This window comes from Cupressus sempervirens, chromosome 5 (genome assembly GCF_028749045.1).
Source record: "Cupressus sempervirens isolate cs-2001-9-10 chromosome 5, ASM2874904v1, whole genome shotgun sequence".
NCBI classification, from domain to species: Eukaryota; Viridiplantae; Streptophyta; class Pinopsida; order Cupressales; family Cupressaceae; genus Cupressus; species Cupressus sempervirens.
Window position 1 is genome coordinate 449364260 of NC_143122.1, and position 19677 is coordinate 449383936.

The window sequence follows — 19677 nt, forward strand, 5'->3', positions numbered from 1 at the left end:
AAGATCCAAAACTTTTTCACAATTATAAGTCTTACTCCTAAAACTTATTTTAGTCATCTTTCCATTTGACATTGTTTACACATGGCCATCTTAGGTTTCTTCAAATTTGGTATGCCTCTTATGGTAACTAGGTTATCAAAGTTAACATGACACATCCTTTTATGCCCTAGCTAACCTTCCTCTATTTGTGCAAATAAACATGTATTTTCAGTGACATCTAGGTAAAACAAGTTACCTTTTGTCTACTTGTCAATCCCAATCAGGTTTCCTTTACCATCCAATAGCTTAGCTTTGCCATTCATGAATTCTGCCTTATATCCTATATTGTTCAGTTGTGCCATACTAAGTAGATTGTGTCGTAGTCCTTCAACCCAGTAGGCATTGTCACATTTGATTCCTTTAGTTAACGCTATGAATCCTTTTCCTCTTACATAACTTGGTTCACTATTTCCAAACCTAACACTTCCACCATTATAGTGTTCTAAGTGTTCAAACTTAGTTGTCACCAGTCATGCAATGAAAACAACCACTATCTATGATCCATGTATCATTTTCGCTAACATGAGAAATAAGTGTCATCTTTTCATTTTCCTCATTATCAGATTCATCCTTAACAATAATATAGACTACTTCTTCATTATCATCACTATCAAAACCTTTAGCAATGAAACAAGATTTCTTACCTTTGTCTTTTTAGTCCTTGTAGTTCTTGAAGTCTTTCTTGCCTTTGAACATGTTATTTCTTCTCTCATCTTTATCTTCTTTGTTTGGACATCTTGTAGCAATATGACCATCTTCTTCAAATGAAAAACAAATCAATGGAACTTTGCCTTCAAAATTACCTTTCCCTTTTGATATTCTTTTTGCAAGTAGGGCTTCAAGGACTTCAAGGTTATCATCATTACCATCTTCTTCTTCACTATCAACCTATTTGCCTTTTGAGTTTCCTCCTTTTCTATCAAGTGTTAGTTTGGCTTTGAATGCAAATTCAAAATTGCTAGGATTAGGAGCATAGTTATCAAAGTTGTCCAATTCAAAAGTAATTAATCTTCCCTCAAGTGCATCTAAGGTTATATTATTTTTGGATTGTATCTCATGTCTTGAATTGCTGAAACTCTAATTGCATAACTTGGAAGAAGAGTTCTTAATACCTTGCTGCCCACTGTTTCATCAGCTATTTTTAGTCCTGCAGCTTTGATTGCACTCACGCTTTCTTTGGTTCTTTTACTGTATTGGACAATGTTTTCACCTTCTCTCATTTTTATTTGATCAAACTCGCCTCTTAAAATTTCTACCTTGGCTCTTTGCACATTTTTATCACCTCCATAGACTTTCAGCAGTTTTTCCCACATTTCAAATGCAGTTGGACAATCTTTAACTTCATCAAATTCAGGATAGTTGAGAGAGGAAGCTATATCAATCATAATTATATTGTGATATTTTTCCTCTTTCATTTGTTCCACAATCGTAGGTTTAGGTGGTGGCACATATTTGTTTTCCAAGTAGAATAGACCATAATCTCCAATGCTTGATAGGTGTAGCTTCATCAATTCCTACCATGCTGAAAAGTTTTCTCTGTTAAGCTTAGGAATCTCCCTTCTATATGACATCTTGATCTTTAACTTAGGTCTTTGGAACATTTCTTGCAAGCACCAAATGCTCAAATACCAATTGTTGGAAATAAAGAGAGTAACTAAGAGGGGAGGGATGAATTAGTTACCATAAAAGTAATTCCCTGTCCCTAGATGTCAAATCAAACTTTTCATTGATAATGTAATACTTTATCCAGCTCAGTTAAAACTATTTGCTTGTTGTAACTCGGTTAACAAAGTAGTCTTAATGATAATTAATCTGTTTAACCTTTAGTAACTTAGTTGCAACAAGAAACATAAAGCATAAAGAAAATAATATGAACATAGATGACAACAAAATTTATTGTGGAAACCCAATTTGGGAAAACCACCATGCAATTAGTTACAATATTTTTCACTCTTCTGAAGTGAGACTTGTTAGGAGCCAACCCTATTAAAGGTTACAATACATATTGTTAAGTATAGTAAGTCAACTTTGTTAGGGGATTTCTTCACTACTACAATGGTTAGAAGGAAACAACAAATTGACCTGATTTTTGGAGAAACTTCTTTTACAGATTCAAATTTTTGTTTTAGCTTGACTTCTGGATCCCTACTGAGCAAAATATTCATTGTTTCTTCTCTTCCACACTTGCCTGCTCTGCCTTTCCCTTTGATCACATACCAATCTAATTCCATGTATTCCACATATCATTACAACTCTTGATCTCTCTTATATATCATAAGCTTTGTCAAGTCAGCTTGAATACCTTTTCAAATAACCATTAAACATCCAACTAGTCGGCTTCAATTAGTTAATAATTAACAAGTGTAATCTGTTGACACTTGATCAATACTAGGATTGATCACTTGGTTAACGCTGAGATTCCTTTGATGCCTGAATACTTGGTTAATACTAACTGTGCTTGGTTAATATTGAAAGTCCTTCATTGCTCGACAGCTCGGTTAATACTGAATACCCTTCATTGCTTGACTGCTCGGTTAATACTAACATTTGTTTAACATCAATAACAACATACAACTTGAAGAATTATCTCCAACATAATTCTTCTAAATCGCTATTGCCAATTACCATTAGGCTATTTATTATTGTTATTTAACATTAGCTTCCCTTGGACAATGATTACAATGGATGTCAGTCTTCTTAAATCGACCTTTATTAGGTCGACCTTCCTTTCTTAGGCGGTGCTAATACTAAAGTAATAATAATCTTCCTTTTGATAGGTATGTTGTATTTCAATTAAGTGCTTGATCTATATATTAAAATTTAGATATTAAAATATTTAATTATTTATAGTCACTTATTTATTGTTTATTTATTTTATAATTTTGTTATTATATTTTATTTATATATTATTTTACTATAAATTTTACTATTTATATTAGGGTATTATTTTATTATTATTTTATATTATTTATTACTATATATTATATATGATTTTTATATTATTTTTTCTTTGGCTTACATGTTTCTGTTGTCCCAAATCAGTACTAAGAGGGGGGATGAATCAATACAAACTTTCCAACCGGTCTATTGACCTATCACACTAAATATACTAAATGTCAATTCTTTTAAAAACACAATGATAAAGACAGTGAATAAAAGAACACAAACCCACAGAATGCATACATCAATGACGTGTGAATTTTTTTTTACGTGGAAACCTGTTATATCCCAATTTTTGCACTAAATTATTTTTAAAAAAAAGTTAAATATAACCGTTGAACCAAAAATAATTTTTCATGTTCAAGTGAAATTAGTTCATAATAGCCGTTGTTTTATTATGGTAGTTATAGCCGTTGTCTATTTATTCATGTTCATGTGAAATTGAAGCAGTTTTTTTTAGCCGTTGCATCGATTTAATTATCCTATGAAAAAAAATTAGTTAAATTTAGCCATTGTGTTCATGTGAAATGAAGTCAGTTAAATTTAACTGTTGTACAGTTATGATGAATCAGTTAGTGTTTATGATGAAATTTCCTAAGAATTTTATCTAACAAATTATAAATCATGAATTGATGTTTTGGCGAGAATGTTGTTTTAAAGGATGCAGGATGAAGACCGGAGAAAGAGGGGAAGCATTACGAAATGAGGTCATCGGAATGGGATGGACATAAGATCCAGTCATCAGGAATGACAAGTTTGACCTAAAAATCGCCTTGGCAAGTTTATTCAGACTCGACAACAAAATATCTTAGTGGAATCCGCATGAGCTAAAATTAAAGTTTTAAAAAAATAATATAAATAATAATTATAAACAAAAATTCTTACCTTAATTTAAATAATCAAATAATAAAATTATCTTGCGTTATCTTACTCTCTTAATTAAAATCATAAATATATAAACACAAGATTGCATCGTTACATTAAAATGCTAATCCAATAAGCCACCTTGTATGTACATGTTTATAAACTTAATAAAGACAATAAAATAATATAAAATAATACTATTAATTTGACCCTTCATTTTCTCTTTCCTTCTTTTCCTTTTAATTCATCTTCTTCCATATTCGATCTTTAAAAAAATATATTTGTAATGTGATCTTGTAACGACAGGTAGCAGTAAGACAAGCTTAGTTTTATATATAGTGCTTGTTCTTGTCATATTTCATCACTCAGAACTAACTACCCTTCCTCACATTTTCCCTTTGAGAAATGCATATTCTAATTTGTTAAGGAGCCGTTTGTCACTATATATCCGTCTTTTATATTCTATCATCTTTTATATGCCTGTGGAAGTCTGAGAAGGACGTGTAAAGCTCAAGAGTATCAACCACTGCAGAATCTGTGTCACGTAAGAGACAAAATACTATTTCCTTTATTTCTTTTCCTCTATTCTTATCAATGCTGAGTCGGCTTTGTCTTTTGAATTATGCTTTCCAATAATGAGTCAAGCTGTATATCTTTTGTCAATATTTCTTTGAGCAATCGTTTTCCTCAAAGTTTATGATTTTATTTTAACCACATGAACAATAACAGGACAAGCCATAGGTAAATACAAACATATACTCAGTCTAGCCATATGATTAGTTAAAGCTTGTCAAATGATTAAGAATAAAGTCTGTAGATACAACTAAAACTCCTCTTTTAATCTCTGGATAAAAGTTCTAATAACTGAGATAGCATCAAGAAACACCACTGGCCAATGCTAGAAAAGTGATTAAGGTGCCAGCTTTACATATGAGGATAAAAGAACAAGCACCAGTGAGTCACCAGCTGATGGCCCAAATTGTGGTGTTAAGATGTTGATAAACCTATTAGAGGAAAAACAAGAATATAGTCAGTAATTAAAATTTACTCAAATAAATATAATGCTTTTTTTTTAGCTCATGCAATTCCACTTTGATAATTAATTGTCGAGTTGAGTGGTGGAGATCGGGTTATAAAAACCCACCTCTGAAATCCCTGGCCAGGGCGATAATAGGCAAATTTGCCACAGCAAAAAGATTGCGTTGTTGTTCTGATGCTTCAGTTATTCAATCGAATAGCTGTTGGGACCTCAACTCACCTAAGTACTCCAATGACTAGATCAATGAACGTCCCAAGCCCGACCTTAGGGTAGGGAGGGTCGTTCTATTAAATTAGAACCTGTGGGGATAAGTAAAAAGGTCTGCGGTTGGGAGGTTAGGCCTATGATAATGCTTCTCCTCTCACAAAAGTCAGCTTGGACAATTAATTGCAAAAGTCTCTCAAGTAAATCAATATGTTTTTTTTTTTTTTTAAGTTAGTATTCTTCATTTTTCAGGTAAAAGATTTTTTCTTTGGAAAAGATAGATGTTATCATAAAAATCTAGTTAGTTTTTGGTAGCATGTTAAATACATCTTTTCATTCCATCATTTTAGGTTTAGAATTAAATTTCAGCTTTTAGTTTAGATTCAAATTCAGTAATAGAATTAAATTTATTTTCAGTAATTGAGTTAGATTTAATTTTAGAATTTAATTAGATTAAATCTCAGCATCTAGTCTAGATTTGAATTGATCGAATATGATATGTAATGAAAACTTAGTAATGTGAAAAAAGAATTACAAATCAGTTAGTCAAATGATGAAAGTAATTGTAGAAAAGCCTGATGCTACATATGATATCAGAGTGTTGGGTTCAACACTGAACTTAGGGCACATCACGTTCTTGAAATTTAATAAGATGAAAATAAATATAGGATGCTAGTACGTAGAACGCCCCGCAAGAAAACACATCATCTTATTTTCCCATACCTCATTAAGAATATGACTAAGTATGACTATTCTTGCTGTTCCGAGCCTCGAGATGATGAGACAATGAACCAAGCCATACAACGAATGAAGAAGGAAAGGATTCGATGGACTCCTGCCAAGAAGGCAGCGTACAAGGATAAACTGATTCAGATTTGGAATGCTCAGCAGAGCAATTCCCTCCATTTTCATAAATCATGGATGATACGAGACATGTACCAAACAGAGCCAGAAGTTGCAAAACAAAAATAAACATATTCTATGAATGTAGACAACCTCATTAGAGGAATTTTGTAAATAAAGGATTCCCTTGTCGAGCAATGTTAATTAAAAGTTTTGCTTTGTCGAGCAATGGATATATTAAAAAAAAAAAATTAATAAAATTCTTTTGCTTCGTTGAGCAATGGAAATAAATTATGTAATTTTGCTTTGTCGAGCAATGGATATAATTTTGTAAATTTGCTTTTTCGAGCAATGAATATGATTATTGAAATTAAAGATCAGCATAGTTGTGCAATGAAAATGAATATTGTTTTGAAGAATGATTTTGACAAACAATGGGAATAACACTATTTCTTTGCTTAGATGAGCAACAAAAACTAAACCATAAGCATAACGGTGTAAACTAACAAGTGCAAGTCCTGAAATACAATATAAGTAACAACGAGAATGTGGAAAACCGAGAGATAGTTTGAGAAAACCATCAAACCTCTAACAAGCTATTACTTTAAATTCTGCAAGAAACACAACTAAAATTAGAAGCTATGGATAGAAGAATGAGCGAGGTGGCAGCTCAAATGGGGCAACATCGCGAGGAAATGCAAGAAACACCCAGAGCGAGACTGAAGTCTTAGAACATAATAGAACCCCCTCCCCTAAGCAAACTGATAAACAGAAGAAAAAAGAAATAGTGGCTGACATTAAGAAAATTAAGCCTCCTAAGTTCGTTGGTACTGATTTTGGAGAGGAAGCCGAAGCATGGTTGACAGAGATGGAACAATACCTTGAGATCCGGAACTTTTTAGAGACCTTTAAGGCAGTCTGGGGTATGTATCAATTCACTGGGGAAGCAAGAACTTGGTGGGGAAACACCAAGGTGGAACTGAACATTAGGTCTACCGACATTACTTGGGAAAAGTTTGTTAACATATTTAGAGCACGGTGGCTACCTCAAACTTTCTATGACCAGAAACTCATGGAGTTTCAAAATTTGAAACAGGAGGAATTATCAGTTCATAAGTATTGAGAGAAATTTACCAAGCTACTTAAGTACGTACCACTCTATCAACAGGATACCAATCTAAAAGTAAGAAAGTTTATTATGGGATTGAATAATAGAATAGGGGGAGCTATAGATGTCCTTGCACCTTGGACCATGGAAGAAGCTTTGGAAAAAGCTGTTCGACAAGAGTATAAGGTTAAAAATGATGATTCTATTTGGGACAATAAGAGAAAGACCAACTGGAATTCAGAAGGTGCTGAATCCGGACCACCAAGGAAACAATTTAGGGACTTTAAGAACAAAAAACCTAAAAACAAAAGCAGTGGAACCAGAGATAATCAGGGGAACTTTCATGTAAAAAAAAATGACAAGAATAATGAGAAAAGAGGACCACTAGGAGGTTGTTTTATTTGCAAAGGAAACCACTTTAGAAGACAGTGCCCCAATCAGCAACAACGCCCATCCTTACCGCAGCAACAATAGGTCTTTCAACAAAAAATTCACGCAGCCTTGGATAACAGACAGGCAGAACAGTAGAAAAGACCCATCGAAACACCGGGTAAGATTTATGGTAACCCTGTAACTATTCTTATTGATACTAGAGCAACAGAATGTTTCATTTCACCTAGATTATTAAGTAAATTTCCAAAAAGATCTGGTTTTATGGCAAAATCATGGACAGTCGAATATGTGAACTAGACAAGGGCCAGAGTAGAGCAATGCCTATTTGAAGCCCAGGTTGATTTTTCGAACTTTTCCACAGAATTGAATTTATAGGTAGCACCATTAGGATCGTATGACATTATCATATGAATAAATTGGCTCAACAAACACAAGGCTGAGGTAGATTGCTGTGCCAAAAGAGTAAATTGCGTGGATGACCGAGGCAAGCCCACAAGTATATCAGGGGTCAGACAAGAAATAAGAGCCCAGTAGATTTCAGCAATGCAACTTGAGAGGTATGGAAGAAAAGGCTGTGAAATATTTGCAGTAAAAGTTGAAGATTTAAGGGAAACCACATACGGGGATGATTATACTTATGAAGATGGGGAAATTAAGCAAAAACTAAAAGAATCATTTGAAGAAAAATATCCCTATCTAAAGAACTATCAAGATGTATTCCCTAAGGAACTTCCTGGGTTACCTCCTTCTCGGATATTTGATTTTTCCATAGATTTAGTACCAGGAGCAGAACCTATATCCAGAGCCCCATACAGGATGACCACCACTGAACTTATGGAATTGCAGATTCAATTGCAAGATATGTTGGATAAGAAAATGATTCGACCTAGTGTCTCACCATGGGGAGCCCTCGTATTATTCGTAAGAAAAAAAGACAAAACTATGAGGCTATATATAGACTATCGAATGCTTAATAAGGTCACCATCAAAAATCGGTATCCATTACCAAGGATAGATGATCTCTTTGACCAAATGAAGGGTGCGACCGTGTTCTCAAAAATTGATCTAAGATCAAGGTATCATCAGCTACGAATTAAGGAAGAGGACATACACGAAACTGCTTTCAGGACTAGATATGGACATTTTGAGTTTACAATGCTATCGTTTCGATTAACTAATGCCCCTACAGCCTTCGTGAACTTAATGAACAGTATATTTCATGATTGCCTGGACAAATTTGTGCTAGTATTCATAGATGATATTCTTATTTATTCTAGAAATGAAGAAGAACATCAGAGGCATTTAGAAATAGTATTATAGAGACTTAGAGAACATAAATTATACGGAAAATTATCAAAGTGTGCCTTTTACCAGAAAGAAATTTAGTTTCTAGGGCATATAATTTCAGCACAAGGCATAGCAGTAGATCCATCTAAGATTAAAGCAATTAAAGAATGGCCCATACCCAGAAACATATCCGAAGTTAGGAGTTTCATGGGGTTAGCTAGATTTTACAGGAAATTTGTCAAGAACTTCTCTAGAATAGCTTATCCAATCACATCACTTCAGAGAAAGGGAAAGAAATTTTTTTGGAGAGAAAAATGTCAATCAACTTTTGAATTTCTGAAGGAAAAATTGACTACTGCACCTATTTTAAGGGTACCAGATCCGCAGAAACCATTTGTGGTAATTACTGATGCTTCAAGTGAAGGATTAGGGGGTGTGCTAATGCAAGAGGGACAAGTCATTGCCTATGGGTCTAGGAAATTGAAGAATTATGAACAAAATTATGCACCACACGATCTGGAATTAGCAGCCATAGTTCACGCTTTACAAATGTGTAGCCATTATTTAATCAGAAAACCCTTTGAGCTCCGATCTGATCATCAGAGTCTAAAATATATTTTCACTCAGTAAAATCTGAATGCGAGACAAAGAAGATGGTTAGAGTTCTTAGCAGATTATGAATTTGACATAAGCAAATTCATAAGCTACATTAAGGGAAAAGAAAATAAGGTGGCTGATGCCTTAAGTCAAAGAAGACATATTTCAGCAATGACTATGGTAAAATTTTAGTTAAAGGATCAGATTTTACAACAATTGGAGCATGATGATTTTTATGCAGAAATCAATTTGGCACTTATTAGAGATCCACAGGACCCCCAAGTATTCAGATTTTAACTTAGAGGAAGATGGATTGTTGAGATATCGCCATAGGATTTATGTACCCAATCACCCCGAGTTAGGAATATTAATTCTAGGGGAGTATCATTCAACTCCATATTTAGGACATCTAGGGGTAACGAAAATGTTATCTAACATAAAACCCTTACATTTTTGGAAGGGAATGAAAAGAGAAATAATTGAGTATGTTGCAAGTTGTTTAGAATGTTAGAGAGTGAAAGCGGAACATCGATACCCAACAGGGTTTTTGTACCCAAACAAGATACCTGAATGGAAATGGCAAATAATATCCATGGATTTCGTACAGGGGCTGCCTATGACTCGGAATCGACAGAACATGATGTTGGTCATGGTTGATAGATTGACTAAGGTAGCACATTTTATTCCAAGGAATTTATCCAATGGAGCACCCAAGATAGCCCATAAGTTCATAAAAGAAATTTTCAGATTACACAGGGTACCAGAGAAAATTAATTGAATCAAGAAACAACAAGCTCACATATCTCATGGATTTTGCAAAATCTACTTGTTCTTAAGATAGACGCTATTTAGAGAAATAATCAATGAGGAAAATGATCTTAAATCAACCAAGTGGAAAAACAAGATAGGTCACATAATAAGTACAATCCTTTGAAATGATGAGTATCTATGGGTGCTTTCCCTCATTCTTTTTAAAAAAAATGAAAATGTTTTTTGTGTCATATTATAGGTGACATTGATTGGTTTATAAGGAACTGGGTCCCACTCTTCGTTTTTAAAGTTGCAACTCATTTTCATTAGAGAAGTGTATTTGGCTGGCTAAGCTTTGTAAACTTCTTCACAATGCATTCTCTTTTCATGTTGCTTTGATTATGGTAATCAAGATTGAATTTAATTCAATCTTAGATTATGAAGGAATAAAAAATATGGGAACAAGGGCTCATAAGAAGTAGTTAGTGTTCATATTTTTATCTGCTTCATTACAAAAGGTAATATTTAATTGGGAGATATTTGTCACAACAAATCAACTTCTGCTATTGCTATCAAAATTCAACTCTATCTTCACCTCTACTCTTATCTACTCTAAACTATCCACACTAATGCCACATATATCTTTATTGCTCCCTTTCCTTCTCCCTCTGTAACCATCTATCTCTTCCTCTCTAAATATCCTTTCCCTGGATACTTATCTATCTCTTTATCTCTCTTTACCTCTTCGTCTCTATCTATCAAGTTACCCTAGTTTATTCCCTACACCTCCCTCTATTGCTCTATCTATTTTTCTCCTTCTTTCCCACCCCCTTTAACTTCATCTCTATTTCTATCTACTCTACACTATCCAAACTTTAGGCAGGAACTTTACGCTTTGCATATCTTGTTTAGTCTTGAAAATTGTGGTACATGAATAATTCAATATCATTTGTTGTGAGAACAAGATTTTCTATAAAAAAAAAGTAACTTATATCAATTTTATTTAGTTGTCATAGACGTTTTTAAATTGTCTAATAGTTGAAAAAACCTATCACTTATTGTGATAAAAGTCATGTTATATAACAAAAATACTCATATTCAATTCCAAATGGTCATATAACACTTCAATCTTTTGCACACTATTATAAAATATGATTTATTATTTTTCTCACTTTTGATTGCAGGAAATTTACTTAGCACATGACACTTATATTAAATGATTATTATTTTTCAATGTTCCATACTTGTGACATTTTAGATAAATAAAAAGACAATACTACTCAACAGTTTATACTGAATTTACTTATAAATTTTTAATCTCATGTTTGAGTTCTGGATAAGTTTAACATGGATGGCAGAATTCACCATTAATTTATGTGAGACGGGAACAATCAAGATGATTATGAACTCAGAGGATGCTACTTTGCAACAAGTTAAGCTGGTAACCTATTTTGATTTGATTTAGAATATTTTGAAAATTAAAAAGTTTCAGAAAGGAAATTGATAGAAATATTTGTTCCAGATTTTTTCCAAATGTTTAAAAATGCTCTCGATTTTGTGCAGATTGGACAATTTGTGCCAGCATATCTACAATTTGTATCCATATGCTTTATTTCAATCCAAGGCCTTTGGAAGGTTTTGACGCTTTTGGAATACTGTTCCAGAAGGTTTTCTTCAAAGCTCGAGTATATTGTCATTTTGATTTTTTGTCCGAGGTTTTCAAATTGCCACTCAGATTTTATAAATGGAAAATATATTTACATAGTTGTCAAATCTTCATTAGAACAATCTAATTGTTATATTCTTCCAGGAATCGACACGATTATATATTATATATTATTCATTGATGTGTACACTATACTTCTTTGTGATGCTTTACAACAGTGTGCTTATATCTCTTTGCTTAAAAGAGTAGGCAGTATTTTCTTCCTTTGTTTTACTTTACAAACTGCTAACATATTTTATTCCCCATGCATTTATTTTGTATTTAGACTTTTTATGTGTACATGATTCACCATAGGTTTACAATATATGCAGCTATGAATTTTTTTTGCTTTTGAATTATTTTTCTACATATTCTAATATATTTCGTGTTGACATTTGCTTCTACAGATATGTACATTGTGTGCGAGTTCATTCATTATTTTTTTCTTAAGGCTACTTTACCTGTAACTTTTTTTAATGGGAACCTAGTTAGCAGACAATTTTTTTGTATTGTTGGATTTTGAAATTTCCTGTCTATTTCTAATTACTTAATCTTGTTTTACTACGTGCAAAACTTTCATTGTGTTTTTAGTTACCTCAAAATTATGCAGTGTTACAGAGTTCCACATTTTCTTGGTTTTAACATTATTGATGCTTTTATTGACAGTTGTTGTTATCATTGTAGAAGGTGGGTTGCCTCCTTGCCAAAAATCCCTGCTATCTTTGAAATATGAAATTTAAACGTTGAACTCTATTTATTTTTAGAAATGGGTTGAAATTGTCTATGGATAATTTTCTGTTGTTTCAATCTTATTTGTCCACACTTTCCTTATTCGGAGACAAATCAGTTTTATGGTTTACTATATTGTCCATCGACAACATATCGTCTCTACAGATTATGAAATTTGGATCGAGAATGCTCTGCCTTTTGATAAAATCATTTATCGATAAATTTTTATTTTATATTTTATTGAAGTAAGTTCTTTTCTTCATTAAATTTGCACTTCAGAGATTTTGAATTTGATTTCTTTTTAGTTTTTTAAATAACCTAGAATCCATATTTATTAGATATGCATTATTTGTTGCACTTCAGTGTGAAGTGCAAAGATTATGCGATTGTTTTAACAATATGATTTTAAGAGGTAAGTTTCATTACTTATTAATTTCTTTTTAAAAAATTGGAGCTATTTTATTATTATTTTTTGAAGCATTTGTTTCCATATTTATTAGTTCTATTCCTTGCCTGTTAAATATAAAGTAGAATTGCTTCTAAAAACATTCAACAAAATTGATAATTATATTATATACCCACTATCAATAGAAACATTACAAATAACATCCAGAGTGGGATTATGCTGTAATGTTTTGTACCTTTTTAAGTTTAATTTAGTCTTAATAGTCTTAACCATTTTTCTAAATAATGGAAGCCAAATAATGTTTCTAGTTCAATTTAGTCTTAGTAGCCTAAATAATTTCACTTTAATAGCTTTAGTAGAAATGATTCCAATAGTGTAGTGAATGATTTGTTTGGAAGTGATATTAGTCTTAATAGCCTAAACTGAAATAGTTTTAATGAAACCAGTGTCGGATTATGCTCTAATATTTCGTAGCTTTTTAAGTTTAATTTAGGCTTAATAGGCTAAATAATATTTTCTAAATAATTTGAATATACATGCTTTATAATCAGTCTGAGGGCCTTGAAATCGTGTATCACTTTTGGAATAGGCTTCACACAAGGTTTTCTTCAATGGTTGAGTTTGTTGTGTTTTTGTTTTTTACTTGTGGATTTTTCAAATTGCTTCTCTGGTTTTATACAAGGAAACTACATTGTTTCATTCTCTTTAAATCCTTTCTGATTTAGATCAACATAACTACTTTATTTCTGTTTTGTTTCAGCCGGCACCAAACCTTGAATGAAGTCACACATACGGTTCTGAAATGCTAACTCAGAAGGAAATTGTCCAGTGGAATTATATTAAGCATAAATTGCTGTGTTTTGGAAATGAAAGAGAGTATCTATCTTGGACCACCATAACTTTTTTAATTGATCATGTTGAAATTTTGGCCATACTAGCTTAAGCACTGACACAGTTATTCAGGAAATTCAAGTGCAGGATGTCATGGTCATTTCAGGGACTCACCTATTTTTTCAGGTTTGAGATAAAAAAAAATAAGATGTGCTCAATGTAAGAATTCATTCCTCTGACATTTAATGATATGAATATTTTTTAGTCCTCAATTAATGGTTGATTGTGTTGCCCTTAATGTTGTACTTGGTGTCCCAAATTTTCAATCATTGCGGTATTGGTTAATGCAAAGACTCCTATATAATTTTAATGAGTTTGAATTCATATTTTTGGCCCTATGTCTGATCCATTACTTATCTTAGGTATTCTCATTCAAAAACTAGACTCTTTCTTTCCGTAGTGAGGGCAGGCAATTGGTGATTTGGAACAAATTTAAAATCACTCTTAAAGATCACATAAGCACTTTTAGGATTTGGAATTTGCTCCTTAGTTGTGGGAGGACTTGCCCTAGCCTTTAGTAAGACTATGGTTAGAGTAGATGACATTTCAAAGTGCTAGAATTGAGCCATTACTTGTCTTTACAGGAATTTCTCAGCGATTCCCTCTCTACTTAGTCATCCTTCAACTTCACTTTAGTTAGCATAAGTGACCATTAGATTTCCCTCAGGTCTATTCCACCTTCTGCAATTTTAGTTTTAGACAAATGGGTTTGTGTGATTTTAGGAGTTTAAATAATTCCAATTTCAATATTTTGATTTAGGAGTAAGCTTAGGTTTATCTAATTCAGGTTGTCATTTGAGCATATCCTGCAACCAAAATTGATATTGCAATTTTTTTTCCTTACTTTTCCTCTAGAACCTTGGAAACAATAATAAAAAGAACAATTAACAATTTTATTATTCTTGTGGAAATTTCTCATTGATAAACGAATGCACTACTATCAATTGAACTTCTAATATTAATGGAATATGTCTCTTTTTCCTATGCATTGAAAATTTGAATCTCAACACTATATATTCTGTCTTTTCTAATAAGAGCCCATTTCGATTTCTGGTCCCCGCGCTACGCAGACTGCTTAGGTTTCACAGGTTTTAGAGATAAATGTTACCTTATATCCTTTTTGAGCAATGGAGTGCCCAGGTTCGCCCTTTTACTGTCTACTTGAGTCTATAGATTTCTTTCTGTTTTGCTTGCATTTGTTCAACTTATTGAGCAAATTTAGTTTGCTTCTGATGTATTTTGTAATGTTCTCTTGGATGCAACTTTTGATTCATCTGCAAAGTTTCTGATTTGTCTTGTATTCCAGAAAATGGTTATAGATAGAAGAGAGGAGAGCATGAGTTGGTCAATCACTTAATTGCAGGCAAAAAGGATTCTGATCTTCCTTATTATATTTCAGGTAAAACATAAGATAAACAAGAGGTTCCTCTGTTAAATTTTTGTATTCTGAAATGTGTAAGCCAATAAATTAATCATGGACATTTCATGAGACAAAACTGGTTTCATCTTTCTTTTCATAAAGGTTTCTGTGCATTTCTGAAATTTGATTTAGTTACTTGAAAGTTTAGCAGTGTTATAGAGTTCCATGTCAATTGGTTCTAAACTTTTTCTGGCTTGAATTGAATGTTTGCCTCATCCACTAAAAAACTCCCAAAATGAGATGAAAGTGCTAAACATTAATTTTTGCTGCGCGCTTTTAAATTGGAATGGCAAACACTTTATACTGTGAGAAATCAGTTTTATGGTTTACAAAACTGTCCATAGATGTAATGCTATCTGTACCGATTCTGCAATTTGAACATTGACTCTGATAAATTCATTTATTGGCATTGGCAGTGGATGCTCTTTGTTGATTGGGTTCAAAAATCTCTGCTTTTACTCTTTAAATAAATTTCAATATTGTGTTCCAATTCTCCCATTTGGGCACAAGCAGACAGGGTAGACTTTGACTCCATGGATGCTAGTTGCATTTGCTTAAAATTTTGTGAGCCTCTTGAGAAGTCCATTTTGTGAATATTCTGCAGGGCACGACATTCCAGGAGGTCACATTTCTTTGATACATGCTGTTAAATAGTTCACTGCAACTAATATATGAAACTCACACATAGGGGAGACACTCTTGATTGATTTCTTTCCCTTTTCTCTAGATTTGTTATTGGCTTCTTGTACCGATTCACAAAAGAATCTGATAAGTCTTGTTCTCTGACTGCTAAAAATCTTGATTGGCGGGAATTTGTGACCCTTAATAACCTATTTGGTGCAAGATTCAGGGTTATCTGTACTCCAGAGGTTCTCGTTCCTTAGGAAGTAAATCTGGAAAAACCATGAACAGATCGACCTTTAGATGGAAGGTTGATAATTTGTAGCTTCTTTAGACATCATGGAGACAAGGAAAATATTTTGCAAATTCTTTCTGGGTGGTGGCTCCAAGGTATGCACAGGTGCATAGTTGTGTGTTTGTATAAAACACCTGGTCTTGGTTTTTAATTGTAAAACTCTAGTATTTGGCTTCTCATTATTTATTGCTATGCTGTTATGGTTCTATTTGTAAATAATTTCTCCCTGTATGCTAAAATTTTAAAATCCTCTAGTGCCATGTACAGTGTTTATAGCAGAATACATTTTTCCTATTTTTTCGATCCTTATTAGGTAGTGAAGGGTTTTGTCAGACTCGAGTGAGCATCATTGCCTCTGGAGCATTCTATTTGCACAGAGAAGAACTGGCAGCAGAGGTTAGAGAAGAAGAGCAACATCATTCTTTACATCCAAAGGCAGCCTTATGGTCAAGTTTCATTTCCTCCTCCTGTCTCTGAGTCTCACAATGACACATCTTCCACTGATAGATCTCAAAGCTCTATTGCTGGGACATGTGGGTGACATCAGCAGTATGGACAGCAGTTGCTAGTCTCCGAGGCTACTGCAGGAGCGCATTGTGGGGCCCTGCTTGACAGGTTCCTCTGCATCGGCTAGTGCAATTTGGCTTCTAGGGAAATGCTGTTGGATTTTACCTGATGAATCTTCCAGTGACTCTTGGATTTTACGGATGATTTCTGGTCAAGGGTTTGGATTACTTACAGGTGGTCAGTTTGCATTGAAAGTGTGATTTGAAAAATTATTTAAAGCTGCCAGTTCAAGCAATTTTGATGGAATAATGGGGCATCTAATAAAACTCTGTGAACACATGCACTGAAGTTTTTGAGGTTCTGCTCCATTTTCTTACGGTTTACTTATTTCAATTTGCACAGGTTCTGAACCAATAGAAGATACAAATATTGTTAGTGATGTTGGCTGGGGATGTATGCTTCAGACTGGGCAGATGCTGGTAGCTCAGGTGTGTTTGAGTTATTCTGGCCTTGATTTTTAGTGGTGTTCTGAAATACAGTGCTCTTGAATTTTTAAAGCTCGATCACACAGCTAGTTGAGGCTAGGGAATCAATGACTTTTGCTGCATGTTTGAGCAAGTTTCAAAGCATTGCAAAGTCTGCAACATGATAGTGATTTCTATTTTATCATGAAGTTGACGGTTTGAAAGATTTTTTATATATTTATAAGGCTTGACAAAAATTTGTTATGACATTTGTTGATTGAGCAGACTCTTGAATTGGATTTGCAGGCTATGCTTTCTCATCATTTAGGAGGGTTTTGGCGAAAGCAAAGGGACAAGGTGAGGAAGAATATTTTTCAAACTACTTGATATTAGCAGAGTAGACACACCATGTATTATGTTGCAACAAAGGCTATGATCAACTTTTAGGTCTAGTAAACATCACATAGGGTGTGATGAGGTTCTTGTCGTTGTATTGGGGTAGCTTTCGTAAGAGCGATCCCATGTTGATGCAGCCATTTGACCGCGAGTATATCTAGATCTTGCAACGTTTTGGAGATTCCCTGTTATGAATTTGATTTTGGATGGTTCTCTTTAATTAAAATTTTAGATTATATTTTGATATCTATTAATGTGTATTGTGTGACTTGAGATGTCCTAGAAAATAGTGTACATTTTTTGTATAATCTTATATTCTTTGATATTTTTCTAAACTTATATTATATACATTATATGTATTGATAATCTGTAAAACTATTGATGATTTTGCTTTATTTTAAAAAAATTTCTACTGTTTTATAACCTATAAGATCTCTCAATTATTTAAATAAGACGATCTCTAAATTCTTGCTATATTAGTATTCAACTCTATGAACAAGACTTCAGAATTTGTACAAATTAGCCTAAAGATTTAATTTTTGCCATATTATGTGCATAATATGAACATCACCATCATTTAAATATGTTCTGCATCTGTGGTAGTTTTGAGATGCTTCCTCTGCCATCATCTTAGATATATGAAATAGGTTGGCCTTGCTTCAATTATGGATAGTTTTAAACACCCAATTTTTTCTTTTATATGATTACTATTAAAACTTTATTTAGACAATCATTTCTATAAATACAATTGCAAAGAAAATGGGGGCGGGTGTAGAGTAAAATGAGCTTAAAAGATTGTATAAATTTAAGAGTTATATTCTATTTTAAATTATTTTAATGAGTTGTCATAAAGAATTATTTATTTTACAAAAAGGTCTATTTTTAAATTTTATTCAAATATGTCTGTTTTTTTCATATTGTTTAATATAGTTCAGTTCAGTTTATAGTATCTTATATTGTGTTCAATTTCATATTTTTCCCTTTTTAAATTTTTGTTTATATTTTCATTGTTGAGTATGAGATCTCAAATATTTATATAAAGTTTTAATAGTAATAATTTAATAAAAACTTATTAGATATATTTTATTTATAATTCTTTTATTTGTTAAAGCTTATTGAAGAAGATTATAAAAAAATCAATAGTTAAGTAAAATTGCATTATTTAAGCATCTTTCTCATGACTAGAATAGTTTAATAAAAACTTATTAGATATATTTTATTTATAATTCTTTTATTTGTTAAAGCTTATTGAAGAAGATTATAAAAAAATCAATAGTTAAGTAAAATTGCATTTTTTAAACATCTTTCTCATGACTAGAATAAAAGATAGTTGATAACAAATACTTTCATTTATTCAATCAATTGCAAAAGTGACTAACATTAATTTTAAACTTATTGTACTTGTTTTTCACCATTTTCTTATTGCTCCCTATTTTCAGCTTTACTTCAAATGGTAGTAACTTTGACGCTTGTATCTCTTGTTAATGAGTATGAAGTTTTTTTTTTTTTTTTATAACTCCCTTACCTAGTACGACTACGATTGTTTAATATTTTCATAAGATGAATAATTTTTTATTTTATTTTATTGAAGTAGTTTATCAAAAAACATTATCAAAGAGTCAGAGAAGCGGATCGGTTAGCCAATAAACAAAAACATAAGTACTGAGGACACACGAGAAATAGACAACAATAGAGTATATGAGAATATACTAGTTACAACGTTCATCCTTTTTTTTTTACATTAGTTGGAACAAAATATTTCAAGATAACAACAATTTTCTAAAGGTGTTGCATATTCAGTTGCCTTCATCATCAATGATAGTGATGCCATCATTAATATCCTCATACACTTGAGGAATGTCTACATTGAAGGCCCTATTGATGGGTATGTCATCTATATGAGTATGTATATGTTGTCTGGGCTAATCTCCTCCACGGATAATGCTCTATTATCCTCCACCCTTGAGACCTCCTTGTTGTACCAAGCAACTGCCATGTGTGGGGAGGTCTTCTGTATTAGTGTCAATACTAGTATCATCCAACCTAGTTAGAACTAGATATCTCTCATAAATATCACCATTGCTTCATCTTTGAGCAGAGTTAAAGAATATTTCCTTTGGCAATTCCAATGTTGCAGCAACTTGAGACATGATATGGAAATGTATGAGTTTAAAAATGA

At 32.7% G+C, this 19677-nt stretch overlaps 1 protein-coding gene across 13 annotated transcripts; it reads left to right on the forward strand.

Moving 5' to 3' along the window:
• The first annotated feature begins 2882 nt into the window (after positions 1-2882).
• On the forward strand, positions 2883-17746 carry LOC149556720 (cysteine protease ATG4-like). 13 transcript variants are annotated; one of them, XR_016364760.1, is made up of 6 exons: positions 2883-11505; positions 11628-11660; positions 16060-16226; positions 16445-16872; positions 17041-17126; positions 17409-17460. XR_016364760.1 is itself a non-coding variant. In XM_089831200.1 (5 exons), the coding sequence occupies exons 3-5, from the start codon at positions 16839-16841 to the stop codon at positions 17487-17489; spliced, it is 204 nt and encodes a 67-aa protein (XP_089687326.1). In that variant the 5' UTR covers positions 12095-14935; positions 15102-15194; positions 16066-16838; the 3' UTR covers positions 17490-17746. The 13 variants fall into 13 exon arrangements, 9 of the variants coding, with proteins under 9 accessions (XP_089687327.1, XP_089687326.1, XP_089687329.1 ...); XR_016364759.1 differs by having other exon boundaries at positions 2930-11505; positions 16465-16872; XR_016364758.1 differs by having other exon boundaries at positions 2887-11505; positions 16060-16872.
• The last annotated feature ends 1931 nt before the right edge of the window (positions 17747-19677 follow it).

Excerpts from the sequence above, each read along its gene's own strand:
- LOC149556720 (XM_089831201.1), top strand. The coding sequence starts at position 16,839 with ATGATTTCTGGTCAAGGGTTTGGATTACTTACAGGTG. Across the intron at positions 16,876-17,040 it reads GTTTGGATTACTTACAGGTG|GTTCTGAACCAATAGAAGAT; the intron begins GTCAGTTTGCAT and ends CAATTTGCACAG. Across the intron at positions 17,127-17,408 it reads GGCAGATGCTGGTAGCTCAG|GCTATGCTTTCTCATCATTT; the intron begins GTGTGTTTGAGT and ends TTGGATTTGCAG.